This window comes from Nesoenas mayeri (assembly GCF_963082525.1).
Source record: "Nesoenas mayeri genome assembly, chromosome: 12".
Classification (NCBI taxonomy): domain Eukaryota; kingdom Metazoa; phylum Chordata; class Aves; order Columbiformes; family Columbidae; genus Nesoenas; species Nesoenas mayeri.
This window is the reverse complement of record NC_137547.1, coordinates 5971819-5988038: the sequence shown is the minus strand read 5'-3', so window position 1 is coordinate 5988038 and position 16220 is coordinate 5971819. Positions and strand designations below refer to the sequence as shown.

The 16220-nt window shown below is 39.0% G+C and overlaps 1 protein-coding gene across 1 annotated transcript in view; it reads right to left on the bottom strand.

Annotated features, from left to right (window-relative positions):
• Positions 1 to 8629: 8629 nt before the first annotated feature.
• Positions 8630 to 16220, bottom strand: part of FTO (FTO alpha-ketoglutarate dependent dioxygenase) — a gene marked incomplete at both ends in the record, with an annotated part of 230320 nt that continues 222729 nt past the window's right edge. Inside the window, 1 exon segment of the mRNA XM_080351785.1 lies at positions 8630 to 8780. Coding sequence (XP_080207911.1) covers positions 8630 to 8780 — 151 coding nt within the window.

Sequence of the window (16220 nt, the reverse complement as noted above, 5' to 3'; positions counted from 1 at the left end):
GTCTGCAAAATAAAGACACTGGCTGACAGCTAGATTGTACACCTGCAACTCCAGCAACATAACTTGAGACCTTATGGTTCAGAAAAAAAGTCTTATTGACTTTGTGAAACTCTTATTTGCGGGGTGATAACTGTATGCAACACAGCGCTGGAGTCTTTATGATGAAAGGACAACTATGAGCCCCTCTCCTCAAAGAGAATTTAGGTTCTCATGAGAGATTTTCTACAGAAAGGATGGAACTAGGGTAAAATTCCAACTTCAACAAGAAACGTATCTTGATTAATCTCTGCCTCATTTAAGACAAGCTGCCTTTGATTGCAGAGACTGGAAGAGTGCCTTAACATCCCCAGAAGATGCCTACTCCTGAGTGATGTCTCCTTGTGCTTCTGTCCCTCCAGAAAAGACCCCCTGATGGCTGCATTTTTTATGAAAGGTCACTACTGCCATGCGTTTTACACATTTTTTATGAAAGGTCACTACTGCCATGTGTTTTACACATTTTTATGAAAAGTTAACAGGAAAATCTAAGGAATCTTTGGCTCTGAGAGAACCAGAAAAAAAAAGGAACAGCTTAAGGGACTCTAGACCCCAGGGATGCTCATCTTGCTCTTTGTACATACACGTAATATGTATTACAATGAATTGTAAGAAATGTTTCAGAAAAATACTGGTTTTGCAAACAAGTCTTCATCCAGTTGCCTGTATACCGACTTTTGGTTAAACTAATTAAACTTTTTCTAAAGCAAAGGAAAGAATGTTCTAGGCTAAGAAATTAAATTTCTTACCTCTTGGATGCCATGCTGACTCTAAGCTGGAGTATCTGTGAATAATGCTTGCTGTCAACTCTTTTTGGCTTGGAGACTCCATTCCATCCTGGCAGGGAATGACCTGGCCTGTTATTCACACTTTCATCACCTCTTGGCTGAATCCTAGTAATGCAGAATAACTTGGGCACACAGCCTTTGGCATTAAGGGGACTCCAGGTAACAGAGATCACTGCAGTGCCTCTCAGCCACATGGGCCCATGCACATCTCATCGTTCTGCTGTACTCTACGGTGGTAGAATATCAAAGGAAATTTGCAGTGTTGGTGCTTGCCTTGCTCTGTGACCCCAATCTGGGGTAGCTGGGCCCTCGGGCAATCCACAACCCCGAGGTGAAGACAGCTGATGGTAACTATTCCTTTGACACAGTAGAACCCTCCACAAAATCCACCGTGAGTGGGAGATAAAACTGTGACATGAAGTTCCCTAAAACCAGCAGGCATCACAAACCTCACCACCTTTAACACTACGTACAAGACACATCTCTTTGATATTGCCTTGTTTAACATGACTATACATGTTTCAAATTGCAAACTCTACTGCAACAAACACAGAGCAGCTTATACAGTCAAACAGGCTGACGCAGTGCTGGCAGGCACTGAGTTCTAACCACTCACATAATCTAAGAGTTTGTATCAAAGATGGGAAGTACGAGGTTGCATGGCCAGAAGAATATCTTCTGCACCTGGTAGTAGGAACCATACATTTTTGCTGAAGGAAACACTATTGCAGGGGTTAGAAGTCAGTCACATCCATTTACAGCATGAGTCTTACCAAAGTAACAGAAATTAATTTGCCTTCTTTACCAGAAGACTTGCAAAATAACCACAATTTCTTTAATTTAAAGAATAATGGCAAATTCCCCATTTCTCTTTTATCTGTTCACCCTTATTACATTGTCAGCATTAGCAGATGGGGATAACTATACCACCTAACTCAGCCTTGCAATACAACTCAGGCAGAGAAAGATGCCCCACGGAAGAGCAGACCAGAGCATCTTTGAGTTTGCTGCTTTGAAGATGCTCACCTCGCACTATTCAACATATAGGAAGCTTACAGAAATTATTTTTCTCCTGTGGGCACCTGAGGTTAGAGGTATGAAAAATACACCCCTCTTCTTCCATGCACTGTAACAATGAGGCATCGAAGACAAGACCTAACACCTTCTAGAGGACAAATGATAGACAAACAGATTAAGTGTTTTATTTTATAAATGCCAGTAAATTAGCAAATACATAACACAAACTTAAATATCACTGTATATCTTGCAGTGTTATATAAACAGTCCTTAATAAAACACACATAAAGCAGTACCAAATGAGCAAGGAGCAAAAATATCCTAATAAATTCGTTTCAAAAATCTATGTACTTGAGAGAATGCTGGTTTTAAGTTCTCTCACTTTAAAGTCATCTCAGTCTAATAAAGAACACAACTTATTAATAACATTACTGTTAATCCTGAGACATAAGGGAAAGAAAGAGCATCATCAGATGGAAGAGAAAAAACAGCAATGAAAGGATTGTGGAATGCTTTGATAATGTTTGGGTAATAAATTATTAGGATGCTCATCAAAATAACTACAAAAGTAGTGCTCTCAGTAAAGTACTACCAGACTACCAAATAGGTACCAGACAAAAGTGCTAACAGGTGCATAACCAGCATTCCAGTTTGTTCCAGCAATGCATCCTCACCTTGATAAAAAGCACCCACTGGGTATTTTGTTAAGAGTTTCCTAGCATAGCAGTTATACCACCACATAGCAGGGGCAGTGGATGTACTTAAAATAGAGCTAGAAGAGTGTGGGTTGTTATATTATATACTGCAAATCTGTATATTCTTCATGGAATAATTTATTAGTCCCAATAAAATGTACTGTTCCACTCAGAGCTCAGGGACTTAGAACGTAACTAAGAGATTCACTAGAAAGTTTAATCAAACATTAGGAGGTCTCAAAGATCTCTATTACATGAGATGTATTATTATACATTACACAATTAAATAAGATGTTAAATACAACATGAGTGGGACAGATTCCAGCTTCATTTTCAGCTATAACTTTGGAGAAAAAGAAGTTCTACGAGAGCATCTTTAATCTGTAAACTGAGCTGATTAACTGGAAGTAATCGAGACACACCAGGGATGGAGGGTTACGGATGCTCAGTTCCAGCATTTGCAGTCAGAACGCAGCTGTACTTTTGACCTCTTGCCTCAGTTTCTCTGTGTAAAGCATCCTGAGATCTTAAGATAAAAAAACACTTTAAAATGTCACTGCAATCAGATGTTAAATTTTTCAGTGAAGCTTTTGAACAAAGGACCTTGGAAAATGTCTTCCCATTCCATATATGTTATGCCCTGATGGATACAACAAAGCAGGGAAAAATAGAGAAAAATAGTATGAGAATATACAGGTGATTTCACTGCATTTGTTTTTTCCTTTTTTATGTAGACATTCATCTTCCACAAGAAATCAACCTTCTCAGAACATGCTGGATAGTAAAAAGCCCCAGTCATACATGCTTAGTCTCAAAGTTATTTTACTACTCAGAAAGAAAAAATCAATGTATACTATATTAAAAACAATCATCACAGCCCTTTAAATGATTGGATAGTTTAGCTTTGAATGCAATTCAACCTAATAGAGGCTTTAATGGCATTTGACAGATTGTTCCACTGATCAAGGGACATGTATGAAAATAACTGCCTACCAAGCCCTGCTTTGATTTTAAGAAAAGAAAACTGAAGGTTAATGGTAAACAGAAGTTGATTGTTCACATTTTCACCGAAATAACTCTATCTGACCTGTTCTTAGAAGCAGTGAAATAAAGGATAATGGGAATCCTATACACCTGACTTTTTACTTTAGCCTCTAATCAAGGGGACTAATCAGACCAAGATGTGTTGGCATGAAAACAAGTATTTGACGATATGGAGGGGGAGGAGAACAAGTTTCACGACAAAATTCTGATTCATCACGGACAAGCACTGTAAAACCAGTGGAGTATTAGAGGATGTAAACTATAGCACAGTACACCCTTTTCTATCATTTGAATTATGAATGCTATCTCCAAAGCAACAAGAAGATAAACCATAGTTTTCATGTCACATGTGAAGTGCTCACATGCAAACATCAGCATTTTAATGTGATAATTTTATCAGTTATTTGTTGGCTTTTGACATGTTATTCAGCCAGTTCTGCAGCTGTACTAAGTACAGTTGCAATTGTGTAAATTATCTTCCCTTGTTCGATGAATGACCCCAGGCTAAGGTGAAGAGGACAGATAAATGTAAATTAAGATGCAAGCCCAGCCACATCGAAAGTGATGAGTCTCAGCTTGGACTGGAAAGAGAACAGTGGTTTTATTCAGGATTGCCTCTGCCCTCACAGGTGGGGTGAGGTGACAGCCCGAACCGTGCAGGTTGGGAGTCCTCTGTGCAGGGCTGAGCTTTCCCTCCGCTGGGTTGTCTTTTTTCAGATGAGGGACCTCACTGTGAACAGCGTTCTGTTTGTTTGTCCAACCCTTCCCCAGAGCAGGTCAGCATCCTGGTGGGGCAGTTCAGAAGATGGGCTGCAGCAACATGAACCTCAAATGGGAAACAGATGCTGAGGGGAGGCTCTCAGCCCATGGAAGTGTTGGAGGACAGAGGTGGAGGCTGAAGCTGAGGATCGGGCTTTCTCATGCCTGTTGCTACAGTGGAACCACCACTCTCTTCCCAACTCTATAACCTTTGTGCAAGAAGACAGTGGGACAGTGGTCAGTTCCTAGCAAAAAGCTGAGGACCAGCTGTCAGGGGCAGGCAGGGGGTCAAGGAGCCAACATTAACTTTGCAGCAGGTGGTAACAGTTAAGGGAAAGATCCTGACCCACATTGTACAAGTTGCTGCTCAATGACTCCCATATGAGTTAAGCTAATAAAGTTGTGGCCTTGAGAAAGCACATCCCTTGCATCTCATGGGCATGTCATCTCTCTTACCTTCCTCTCATCTCAGCGCAGAGATCAGCTCCCGGGCTACTTCAATCTCTGTTCCATTTGCCCAAATTCCACTGCATGACACAAGACCCATGGAACTTCATCAAAATAAGGGAGGAGAAAGGCGCAATGCTAACTGTTAACACACCACAATATTTTAGTGATGGATTTTGGTATTCTTTTCATTTTTTTTTCCTGTTGTTATGGCACTGGAAGGCCTGAATCTATCCACAGCACTAAGAAGTCCAGCATGATTTTAAAGTGCATCTTGCATCATTACCTGTGACGCTAAAGCTATATCAGGATGACAATAAGACAATTTATTTGGGTATTTATCATGTTGCACATTACCCATCCTGGACAGTTTCCAGTTGGTGATTACTCGTGGTATTCTTATTTACACTTCCAATAATCAGAATCTGCTGTAAAACTCTGAGCATAAGCATGATGCCTTTAAAATCTACTGTATCGGGATTAATATTTTTTATTTACATAACCTTTTAACAAGAAGAAAGAACCTACAGGATAAAATATTTTTACATATGAAGATATTAATAAAGCATTATAAAAACACTACTAATTACATGGCATAATGCAGCAGTTTTCTATTGAATTCTTAAAAACGGCCTTTACCTTTCATCCCCCAAATTAGAGAAACAAAAGTTTTCAATTTTCTGCCAACGTTTTCTTTCTATCAGCGTAAAACCACCTCTGCATCAGATTTTTTTAAAGAAAGCCCTTGCCTCAAGCATTTCATTTGTATTGGTTCCATGTTTAGTCAGTAGCTTTTGTAAAACTGATGAATATTGTCTAAAGGCAAGTGCAGACAGGCAAACAGATCTGTATCTTCTGTAATCCATTTAGCCTGACACACACGTGCAAGTGAACTATTTTACCTTAATTCTTTCATGGCTGATGAAAACTAAATGTAAGCAAAGTCGTGAACTTCACCATTTAAAAAGAATCACCGAATCTAATGTTAGAAGCTAATTTGTGCTCTCACCTCTCCCCTGAAAAAAACTGACCTTGGTCCTCCTGCCTCTAGAGCATCCAGCCTTGGCACACAGTTGCTATGCACACAACATCCATTAGAGGCTGTTTCTCAGCTCATCCAAAGTGGAAATGGGTTGTCTAATGCTGAAATATAAATGGATTGCTAAAGTATCATTGCAACATAAGCTAAATTATAACTACTTGAATAAAATGAAGAAAACTTCAACATATTTGTCTGCTTCTAGTACATAATCCAAACACAGTAATAATTTACACTTGATCTCTCAGATTTTTAACAGATATTTCCCTTTAACCGTGTTCTCCTCTCAGGGTACCTTTTGGCATTGCTACATGCTTCAAGCAGTTCCATCAACCTTACTCATGTCTTTGCTATCAACTCCTGTGGGCTTTGGAGAGATGAAACCTTCTTATACTCCTGTTTTTCAACTGAACTCAATCAAGTTACACTGATTTAGATGATGTGAGACTGGAATGCAACACAGAGCATTAATCCTCTTTAACCACTTGATTATTGGTATTTTGCCAATGAATCTTAGGTCTTATCCATTCCAAAGGCGCTCATTTCTCTATGTCATTGCCATTCGTGGCTGTGCTGACTGCACCGAGTCAAGTACTAGTTCAGTCAGTTCACTAACTTAAATCTTCAGCATTGAGAAGACCTAGAATCATGTATTTTTAAAATTTCTATTATTGCTGCCAGCAGTCCCTAATACAACAGAAAAAAACCCACAAACAACAGTTGGTATTTCTTCACTGCTGCTGGGAATAATTATTTGCCAATCATTTTTTAATAGTTATGCCTCCACTTCAGCTACAAACTACAACATTGATGTGCCTTCCCTATCTTTTATGGCTGTCAGATTCATTTCAATACTGTGATCCCCATGGTTTCTAGCAGTGCTTAATTATACACAAAATAACCATAAAGTAACGGCATAAACAAACAAACCCACCCCTCCAATGTTGTGTTAACAGTGTTATATCATTAGCTTGTTTGGATTCATCTTGCCCGTTTCCAAAGTAGTATCTGTTTCTGTGAGAATTGCCTTTTCAAAAGCAGAATTCCCACATCTTCAGCTAGATTTTCTCTAAGTGATCTCCAAAGTAAACAGTATTCAGTGTGGCATTAATCCAAAAAACACATTATTTGCCCACCGGTAAAGGCAGATTTAGCTAGTGCGGGAAAGAAAAAGCTATGCCTGTAACATAGTATTTCAAAACAAGAAATCTGTGGCCCAAGAGACAACAGATAAATGCGTGGATCAAGGTTATAATATAATCAAACCTACTTTAAATAATAATTTATTCTTCAGAGAGTCCTCACGTTCTACAGGGTGGAAAAACAGTTTTAGCAGAAGTCCATAGCTACAATGACAATGCTCGATGCAGGTCTTTATACTTTTGCTGGCACACTTACATCAGAGGTGTTAAGAGGAACGATTTTGACTCGATATAATTGTCCTGGCAAAAGTTGGTAGGTGTGGACACAGTTTGACACCACTAAAACTGAATTTTTGCTGGCACAGCTTCTTTAGCTCCAGGGAGGTCTGGCATATGTTTTGCTGTCAAAAGTACAAGTTTTGGTGGTCCAAGCCTCATCTGCACACAGAGCGCTTTGCCAGTGCAGTGTCTGGTGTGCTCTGGGTAGGCCTGGCCTCAGCAGGGATTTTAAACACAAGATTAACACAGGAGGCGTTTTCATTTTTTGGTGGCAACGTCAAGCTCGGAGTCTTAATTTTTTCTTTTGTAGTGGTAATACAGACTGAGTGCTGTTTCACCATAATATGATTGTCATCCACTCTTTATGACAAAGGAAAAGGTGTACACCAGCTCGAATTAAAATAGCAACTTAACAGAATGAAAAATCACATCCCTCTCTCATTTAGGAGTGCCCTGTATCATCCAACACAGAACTGTTCTTTTTATAGCATATTATTACAAACCAGATCACAAATAGCTTCATTTCTCATAGTCTTGTGGTTTTGTTCTCGTAAATCACTAGATCAACACAGATGCTGCAACGCTCAGTATCACACAACCTAAATGTAATCCATTGGGGACCCTTACTTAGGTCTATCAGCTCTTTAAACAATGCACAGAGAAACCTGGCCTTAGAAAAGGATTCACAACACACAGAAAAAATGAATGGAGGGGAAAGAAATTCTGACTTCCAGGGAGCCCACCAGGATTCCCATCGGAAATCTCTTCGGCACTACTAAATTGCCATGATGAAAAATGACATGAAAGTTTTGGGGTCTTGTCAGGATGGTCCTAACTCTAACAAGGAGCTATTGCATAAAGGACTTTCTCCATCATCTCCTGTACCTGTTTCAGTGCATGAAGAATTCACCATGTTGTGTGCACAGCTCTATCCTGGAGATATCCAGCAGGCTCAGCCCCAGCTGGCCACTCACTAGGATGCCCAGATCATGGATTCTGCTTTGTCAAAGTGTGAGCTACACCCCACGTGGCTCCAGTCTGCCAAGACAGAGGCAGTTCTAAGCACTCACAGAAGCTGGAATTCAGACATCGAGGGAACTTGTGGAAACATGGATATCCATGGGCTGTAGGGTCAACGAGAACTAGAGTGGAAGAGGAAAGAACTGAGGCTGGTGTTCTGGACCTCTTTCTGTAGATTGGGAGCCTGGTCTTTTTTATTATGAGGCAGTAACTAAGGTACTGTGTGAAGACTGGGTAAAATCTGCATTGTCACATAAAATAACACATGATCTAGGAAACATTAAGCTGAAAAGATTTATTTTAAACTAAAAGGCTTCTCTCCAAATGATGAACGTTAATAATTCTAGGCTGGAAGGTCACCTGCTATTCTACCCACTGAACAATATTCTGTAGATGAGCAATTACTTCTTCAAGATCATATGGCAGAGGCATGTTACAGTCCTCGTCTGTCCAGAAGGGGTGGCACTCTGGTTTCTGGTCTTCTGGCAAGCTCTCTGCCGCCTCTGACTGGCATCTGAAAAGAAGGGTAAGCAGATGAACCACGTCAAGTAAAACTGTATCAAGAAACTGAATACTCAGCGAGGATACATTTATGCATTAATTTAAAGAGAAAGATAATAATAAAAAAGAAATAGCACATCTTCTGACCAAACGGATTGTTCATTTACAGTAAAGTTGATTTCTGTTGTAGGCTTTGTATTTTCTATAGGGATTTCTCAAAAAGCCAATCACAGAGAAAACTCAGTTAGTGTACCTTTATATGGTGAATTATTTTTTCATTATCTCGGCTGTTATTTAAAGTATGTGATTAAACCATTATCAGATTTAAATGTTTGCCAGTTTCCAATGTATTACTAGATTATTGAGAAAGATTAAACTGAATTTACTGCATTAAGGTCAGGGGGGATAGATTAAACAATATTAAAGAAGCCGGACTAGCTTTGTAGATTCTGGAGATTTACAAGTGTATCAACCTGCTTAGCTCTGAAAAAGGCAATATAAAAAGAGAAAATTCTATAAAGATAAATGGAAATGGAGGTTAATAACAACTTCCAATGATGAATAGGTGGGCAAAACTTCAATAAAATTAAATTAAGAGGTTAGTGTATGTTAGTCCCCAGAGAAAATGTTTAAATTACAGTGGTTTTTATTAAATGGATTATTCATCAATGCTATTGAAATCTAATTATAATATTCAACTTAACTGCAGCCTGCAAAGGAAAGTTTTATAATTGGCAACCATCACGACTCTTAGGATTAGGCTATAACATAACATATTGCATCAAAAAAACTGTCACAGTTTAAGAAGGACTTCTCCCCCTTTCTTTTCCTCTCCCCTAAAACAATTTGCATGTTGCTGATTAATTAGTTGATGTTTGCAATGGGGCAAGACAAAGAAAAATGCTAAGCATTACTATAATTCTAGTATGTAGCGCAGGCCTGCATAATTCTTCAATGACATAAAAAGCAAATTGTAGAAATACACATATCTCTTGCAAGATATTTTTTTAAATGCATGTCCTATAAAGCACATAACTGTAACAGTTTTAAAGCTGTTTTCAACATATATGTGTGTCTCATCTCGGTAGAATGAACTCTGACCACTCAGACACACACAGCTTCCTTGTGCACACCGTTGGCCTTCTGGAAGAGACTGTTGCCAAATGAAAGATGTCGTCTTCTCTTGGGAATTATTAATGGCAGTGTAATCCCCATGAGAAAACATACTTCAGCTTTACACCCATGTTGGTGTGTGGTTAATTGCCGTGGCAGCATCCTGGGCACTCAATCCATCGTACATTACACCACAAGGACAGTATTAACACATAACATTCCAATATATCTTCAGCTCTCCACATCAGCCCCTGATAATAGCATCTGTTAACATGCACTAAGTACTATTATGTAGCACATCACTTCATAAATAATAAGATTAGCCGACCTCAGGGCCCTGGGAAGAGTAATGTGTTTAAATGTTCTCATTATTTATTTAAAACAAGAATTAAAGGAACAGAAGCTACTTGTGACAATCCTCTTAGCATAAATATTAAACTGTTTGCATTGATAAGCTGCACTGTACAGAATAACAGAGGATTTGTTTTGCCAGCTGCTTTATAATAGTTGTTAGAGCAAATGCAGTTTAGTGTGTGAGTTCTGAGGAGTACTTAACTGATTGTGCCATCATGTTCTGAAGACATTTTCCAAATTATATAAAGGAACAGGAGAAAATTAATATGCAGAGGAAGCTGAAACTAATTACAGCATTACTCTATAAGGCTTTTAAAATCTTGCTTTATTTTCTGTCTTGGCACAAAATAATACACTCAATTTGCTGGGTAGGATAAGATATTCCAGTTTAAGCATTTCAATCTAAAAGTGGATAAATTAACCATGTAGAGATTATTGCAGATGACAAATCAAGAAGCTCAGCTGGTAAATATGCAGGCATATTATGTGGTCTGCAAAACTTCTAATAATAAACATCCTCTCTCTCACACATCTGCTATTAACAATAAAAATTTCACTGAGAGGGAAAACATACCAACTTTTAGCTTCTTCACCATTCCAGGGTACTTTCTCTTTTTTCCCTTGCTCTCTCACATAACCTGATTGAGCAGCTTTTCCCTTGCATTTGGGGTTTGGGCATCCGCGCCACTAGAAGTGTCAGCAGTCACAGCAATGCTGTGACTGAACAGCCCATGAGCAAATATTCCAGTTGCTACTTTCCCTTCTGCATGTTTCTTTCCAGCAGAGCCATCTCTGACAGGTCACCCACCACCAACAGGTGCCTCAACCTCCCAGCAACCCCTCACTCAGGAGGTTTCAGCCACATCATATTCCACAGGAGGGACAGGAGGAATGGAAGTGTGCAAGTCTGGTGACAGAAATGCATCAGTACGCAGTAAAATTGTCAAAAGGGGGAAAGCAGTGCCTTAGCATTTCAAGTTCTGCAATCCCAGGGCTCCTTTGTCTTTCCATCCAGGATTTCCATGGCTTTGTTTTATCCCACCAGCAAGAACAGCAATGAACATTACATTTTTACATTTTGTGACCAAAATTACAATCCCTGTGCCAGATCCGCTGACATCAAAGTCAACTCAAGTTGCTCGTATTTAAAGAGAAGAGTCTGGGTTATAAGCAGATGTGGCTGCACCAGCAGTGCATTAAGCATTTCACCTGAATGGCATCACAAGGTCGAATGCAGTCATCCCAATATGTGCTTTCTGAAAACAGTCCTTTCCAGGTGAGTACATCACTACTGATTTTAATACATTTCTGTGGGAGAAATTGTTCCTGCAATGGTCTTAAATTTGTATCAGAGTAATGGATCAGAAGATCCTGCAAAAGGGCAGCAACACTTTAAACTGAAGCGGAAGAATCATAGGTGCTTAAATAATTGCACAAAATTATTTCAAATTCTTTTTGTATCTTTTGTATCTGGGAAAAGATAACTAACATAAGTTAGCCATGATAATTCAGACTAAACCGAAATTCTGTCTCTTCATGGATACAAAAGAATTAATGAGGGTCCATGTGGGAAAAATTGCAAACACTGAAGTAGGGTGTAGTGGAAAATTACTAAGATTTATAAGTTAAAATATTATATATCAATTAAAAACAGTTATTTGAGCAAATGGAGTTAAATCTATAAAAGACAGTAGATCTAATATGTGTATACTGTATGTACAAAATGTGTTAAGAGTGGAAATAACAGATGCTCTGAGAGACAGAACAGACGTCAAATCAAGAGGCATCTTTCATACCTTATTTGCAGCATCAGAGCAGAAAAACCGCCATGATATATTTCAGAGCAATTTAGCTCTAACACCTTGATGATACATGTTCACCAGCATATCAAAGAAAGGATCATTTGTCTAAAGATGTGCAGAATGCACAAAACTCCATGGTCCCTACCTTCTTGCTAAAACAATCAAGATCTGTGCTAGTTTCAATTAGAAAAGCCCATTTTTAAGAAATAATAAGTTACTGTTGTGGTGCATACTCTCACTACCTCTCCCCTGTAAACTTTACAGATTTTTTTAATCTCTTTTTTGTCCATTTTTGCCAAACAGACTTTGTTCATTAATATTTACCAATAGTTGAATATTAACATAAGTTAAATTAAATCATGACAAACATTTGTATAAGTGTTTGTAGGACAACGTACGACTCTTTCCCTTGGAAGGTGGCTCATTGCCCCATGGGCAGGTGCACATTCCCTGGGACAGACAGTTGCCTGGCCCTGGTCCCCTGGGCTACACTGACATTTTGATGAGCAGGGTATCAGCTACATTAGAGGACACTGATCATGATGCTAAAATTAACCAAGCTAGCTAAAGTGTGTGTTAATTATGAGTATGCAAGCAGTCAATAAAAGGTTAATGCAAAAGTCAAAGGATAAATTTATTTCAGTATTGCATCACTCTACTGACTAAATGACTAACATTATGCTTTGTTTTTAATCGATATATTTTACAGTAATGCGTGAGCCATTGATTTGAAAAACAGTCTTCTTTCTAACAGTTAAGTTTTGCAACTATTAAGTATCAAGTATCAATATACTTAAAACACTTGTTTTTCAGAGCAGATACCTTTTTGTTCTGTTGTCAGGAAGAGGAACGCATATAAGCCAGGAGGCAGCCTCGGGTCCTGCTGATGAATGTGATTAATGCAAATAAGAATTATTACCTAGGAACCTAAATACGGTACTGTGAATTAGGGTCTATTGCGCTGTTTGTCTGCTCCACAGAACTGTAGGCAAATCAGATCAATAGGGGTCAATTTGTGGCTCAGACTGCACAGGCATGTTAAGAGAGAGGAGATTATATGAACAGTCCCGTTTCCTAGATGGTATTAATTTAGCTGCCGGTGCCTGGCAGTTCACAGACCATGGAAGATCACATAGAAATTCATAAGGAACATGGGTTTGGCCCACTGCTGTGTTCAGGAAGGGAGGACGAGATATTTGCTCTGAGTGTGCAGAAGTTCGCACTCGCCCCCACACACTCACTCCAGCATTCCTGCAATGATTATGTTTCGTATGGGAGCTACTCCCTCCCTCCATTCCTGCAAGAATAAAAGGTGTTACTGAGCTGTTATTCAGAACTTCAGACTCTCTTTTAAAACAATGGCCCAGTGAAAGCAGCGTCTGGATCACCCTAAGACAAAAGCATCCACCAAACCCACAGCGACACTGGTTAAAATGCTACAACACCGCTAACACGGGTGCTGTTCCGAGTAACAGCTGCAGCTTCCTTCAACAGCCCCTTCCATTCTTAAGATTAACAACGACTTTGCAAATTTGGGTCTGATCAAATATGAGTTCTTACTGTTCCAACACAGAGCTCTGCTGTGTGAACACAAATCCTAACAGCACAGGGACCGGGTACACTGAGCTGTGCTTGCAGGTTTGGATTTTTTCATCTTTGTCCTTCAAACCCTTCCTCTGCCCAGAAATCATTACGCAACCTATGTGTAGTTACTCTAATCTTGGTGTTACGATTAGCCCATATCTTTTCAAGCTGATAGTCTCAGTTGCCAGAGTATATACAAGAAAATACAGTGTGTTCTCAGCGATCTGAACTGTTACGGAAAGAAAATATGAGATTACATACATGAGAACAATTACTCAAATAAGTTAACCTTGATTTTTCTTTTTTCTAAATAGTGTATATCTCATCAACAGGAACGACAAATTTACTTCCGCTGCTGAACACAACACAATTAAAACCTGATACTGCTTAACTCAAAGTTGAAACTTCTATGGATTTCAACAAGGCAAAGATTTAAATCCAAATGCTTTTCCAAACACCATTCACTGTAGACATGAGCTAGTAAGCATAATAATAAAAACTATCCAAAAGAAACTATGGAAGGAATGAAATAGGCTGAATATAGTTTCTCCAAGTGCAATTTAGCAAGAAATACTCCATTTAAATTTTTTATCCACTTGCAATGGTGGTTAAATTACTGGCATTGCAAGTGAGCTGATATAATGTAGAGTAACAAGATGTGATATTCTGTAACTTCAGAGTTGCCACAGAAAGAAAAAATATCTGTTTTATCAAACTGAATTGCTCAGTAAAGCACAGAAAACCTCTAAAGTAAAAACTCAGATTGATGCTGTAAATACACATTCTTCTCCTTTGGACATGGATAGGATATTGGAATAAAGTCCCTAAAAAAGACCGAAAAAGTTACTCTCGTTATTTGAAGAACTGAATTTATCTTCAAGAAAAATTAAAAGGTAAAAAGGATAAATGTAATTCATGATAAAATGGAACAGGAGTGAGAAATTTGTAAAGCAGCTGCTTTCCAGCTGGGTACCCATTAAAGCATTAGCAACTTCAGAAATGTGCCTACTTTTAAGTTGCCTTCTACTCCAGGTGACTGATTGGTCACAGTAGCTGGGAGCAAAACGTGCACCATTTTGGGTCACTGCTGCCCTCACCCCATCTGGAGCTTTTCTATCAGAGAGAAACCACCCCTATGATCTCCCGGGAGAACCTTTTCTGCAGACCTAATCCAAGACATGACATTTATACAGGGAGCTGGACTGGTTTATAGTAAAAAAACATTGAAATCTTGACTTCTGGCTTGGCTTATTTTAGAGGAAATAATATATGCAAAATCAGTATTCCAGCTGGAACCTCACCAGAACTTAAGGGTGTTTGGGAAATGAGGGTTGGTTAATGCCCCATCATAACACAGGGTTAAGGTGGACTCTTTTCTGATCTCTTTGTTTCAACTCTGTAAAACATAAGCCAATACTTTACAAATCCTTGACTGTCTATTATGATTAACTTTGATAATTTGTACCATAAAAAGTTTACTGAAAAAAAACAAAGGACACAGAAAACATAAATATATTGAAATATAACAATATGAAATATGTTTTCTTCTTACAGCTGTAAAAACTTGGTGTTTATCACCAGCAAAATACTACTTTTTCATGCCAAAACTGTAATTTCTAAGATTTTCTTAGTTTTTTTTTTAATTAACCAATCAGACAGTTGTCAGCCTTGTCAGAGATCATTTCTTTCGGCTGTTCCATGCTTGTCCTTACTGTGACTCTGCACGACTAAAACCTCCCCAGGTTTACTCTGCCTTTTAAGAACAAAACGAATTACATCAATATTTGACATTGCAAACCAGATTTCAGAAGTACCGGTCCCAGACCGGCAGTGGAATGAAGTGGCCAGATGGAAAGAGAGCAGTGCTTCATTCTTTTGAACATCTAATCCCCAGTGTATTCCCAAGGAGTCTGTCCCATTTACATTAAGTCACTGCTGATGTTCTTTCATGTGCTGTAACTAGACTGTGCCCAGCCATAAGTAATGGCTGAGAACAGGACTGCATTTGCAGAAGGGACAAAATGAGTTTGTTTCCAGATAAGAAACTTGAAAAGAGAATGCCAGATTTAGGAAGGGAGGGAGACAATATCAGTTAAATTTTAATCTCCAAAAAAACCCCATAGATCAGCTGGACAAATGCATACATGCAATGGCATGTTAGAAGACCTTTCCTGGCTGCTTCTTTCAAAAGTTGATAAACGCCTTGTGCCACTAATGAATTTTGCCCTTAATGCAGAACCAAGGTTTATAGTCACTGACCCAAGAGCTTTACACCTCCCAAGTCAGCTGTTCCATTGGAAATGAGGATGCTGCTAAAACATCCTGAGGCATCGCTGGTGACACAGTAGGGCAGCCTGACAACAGCCAGCGTTATCCTTGTGTGTGCTTCTACAAAGTGGATCTAGAGCAGAATCCATCTTCTAACGCTGGCCTGCAGAGCGCATCTTGCTGTTCCACAGAGAGGTGGGACACCAATGAACCTGACACTAAAAAGATTTAAGAGACAGCTGCGTGAACCTGAAAATGCTGGCGTTTCTATTATTACTCACATTGTAAATCAGGTAAATATGAGAAAAACTTAAATTGTTACTACCCTTCAG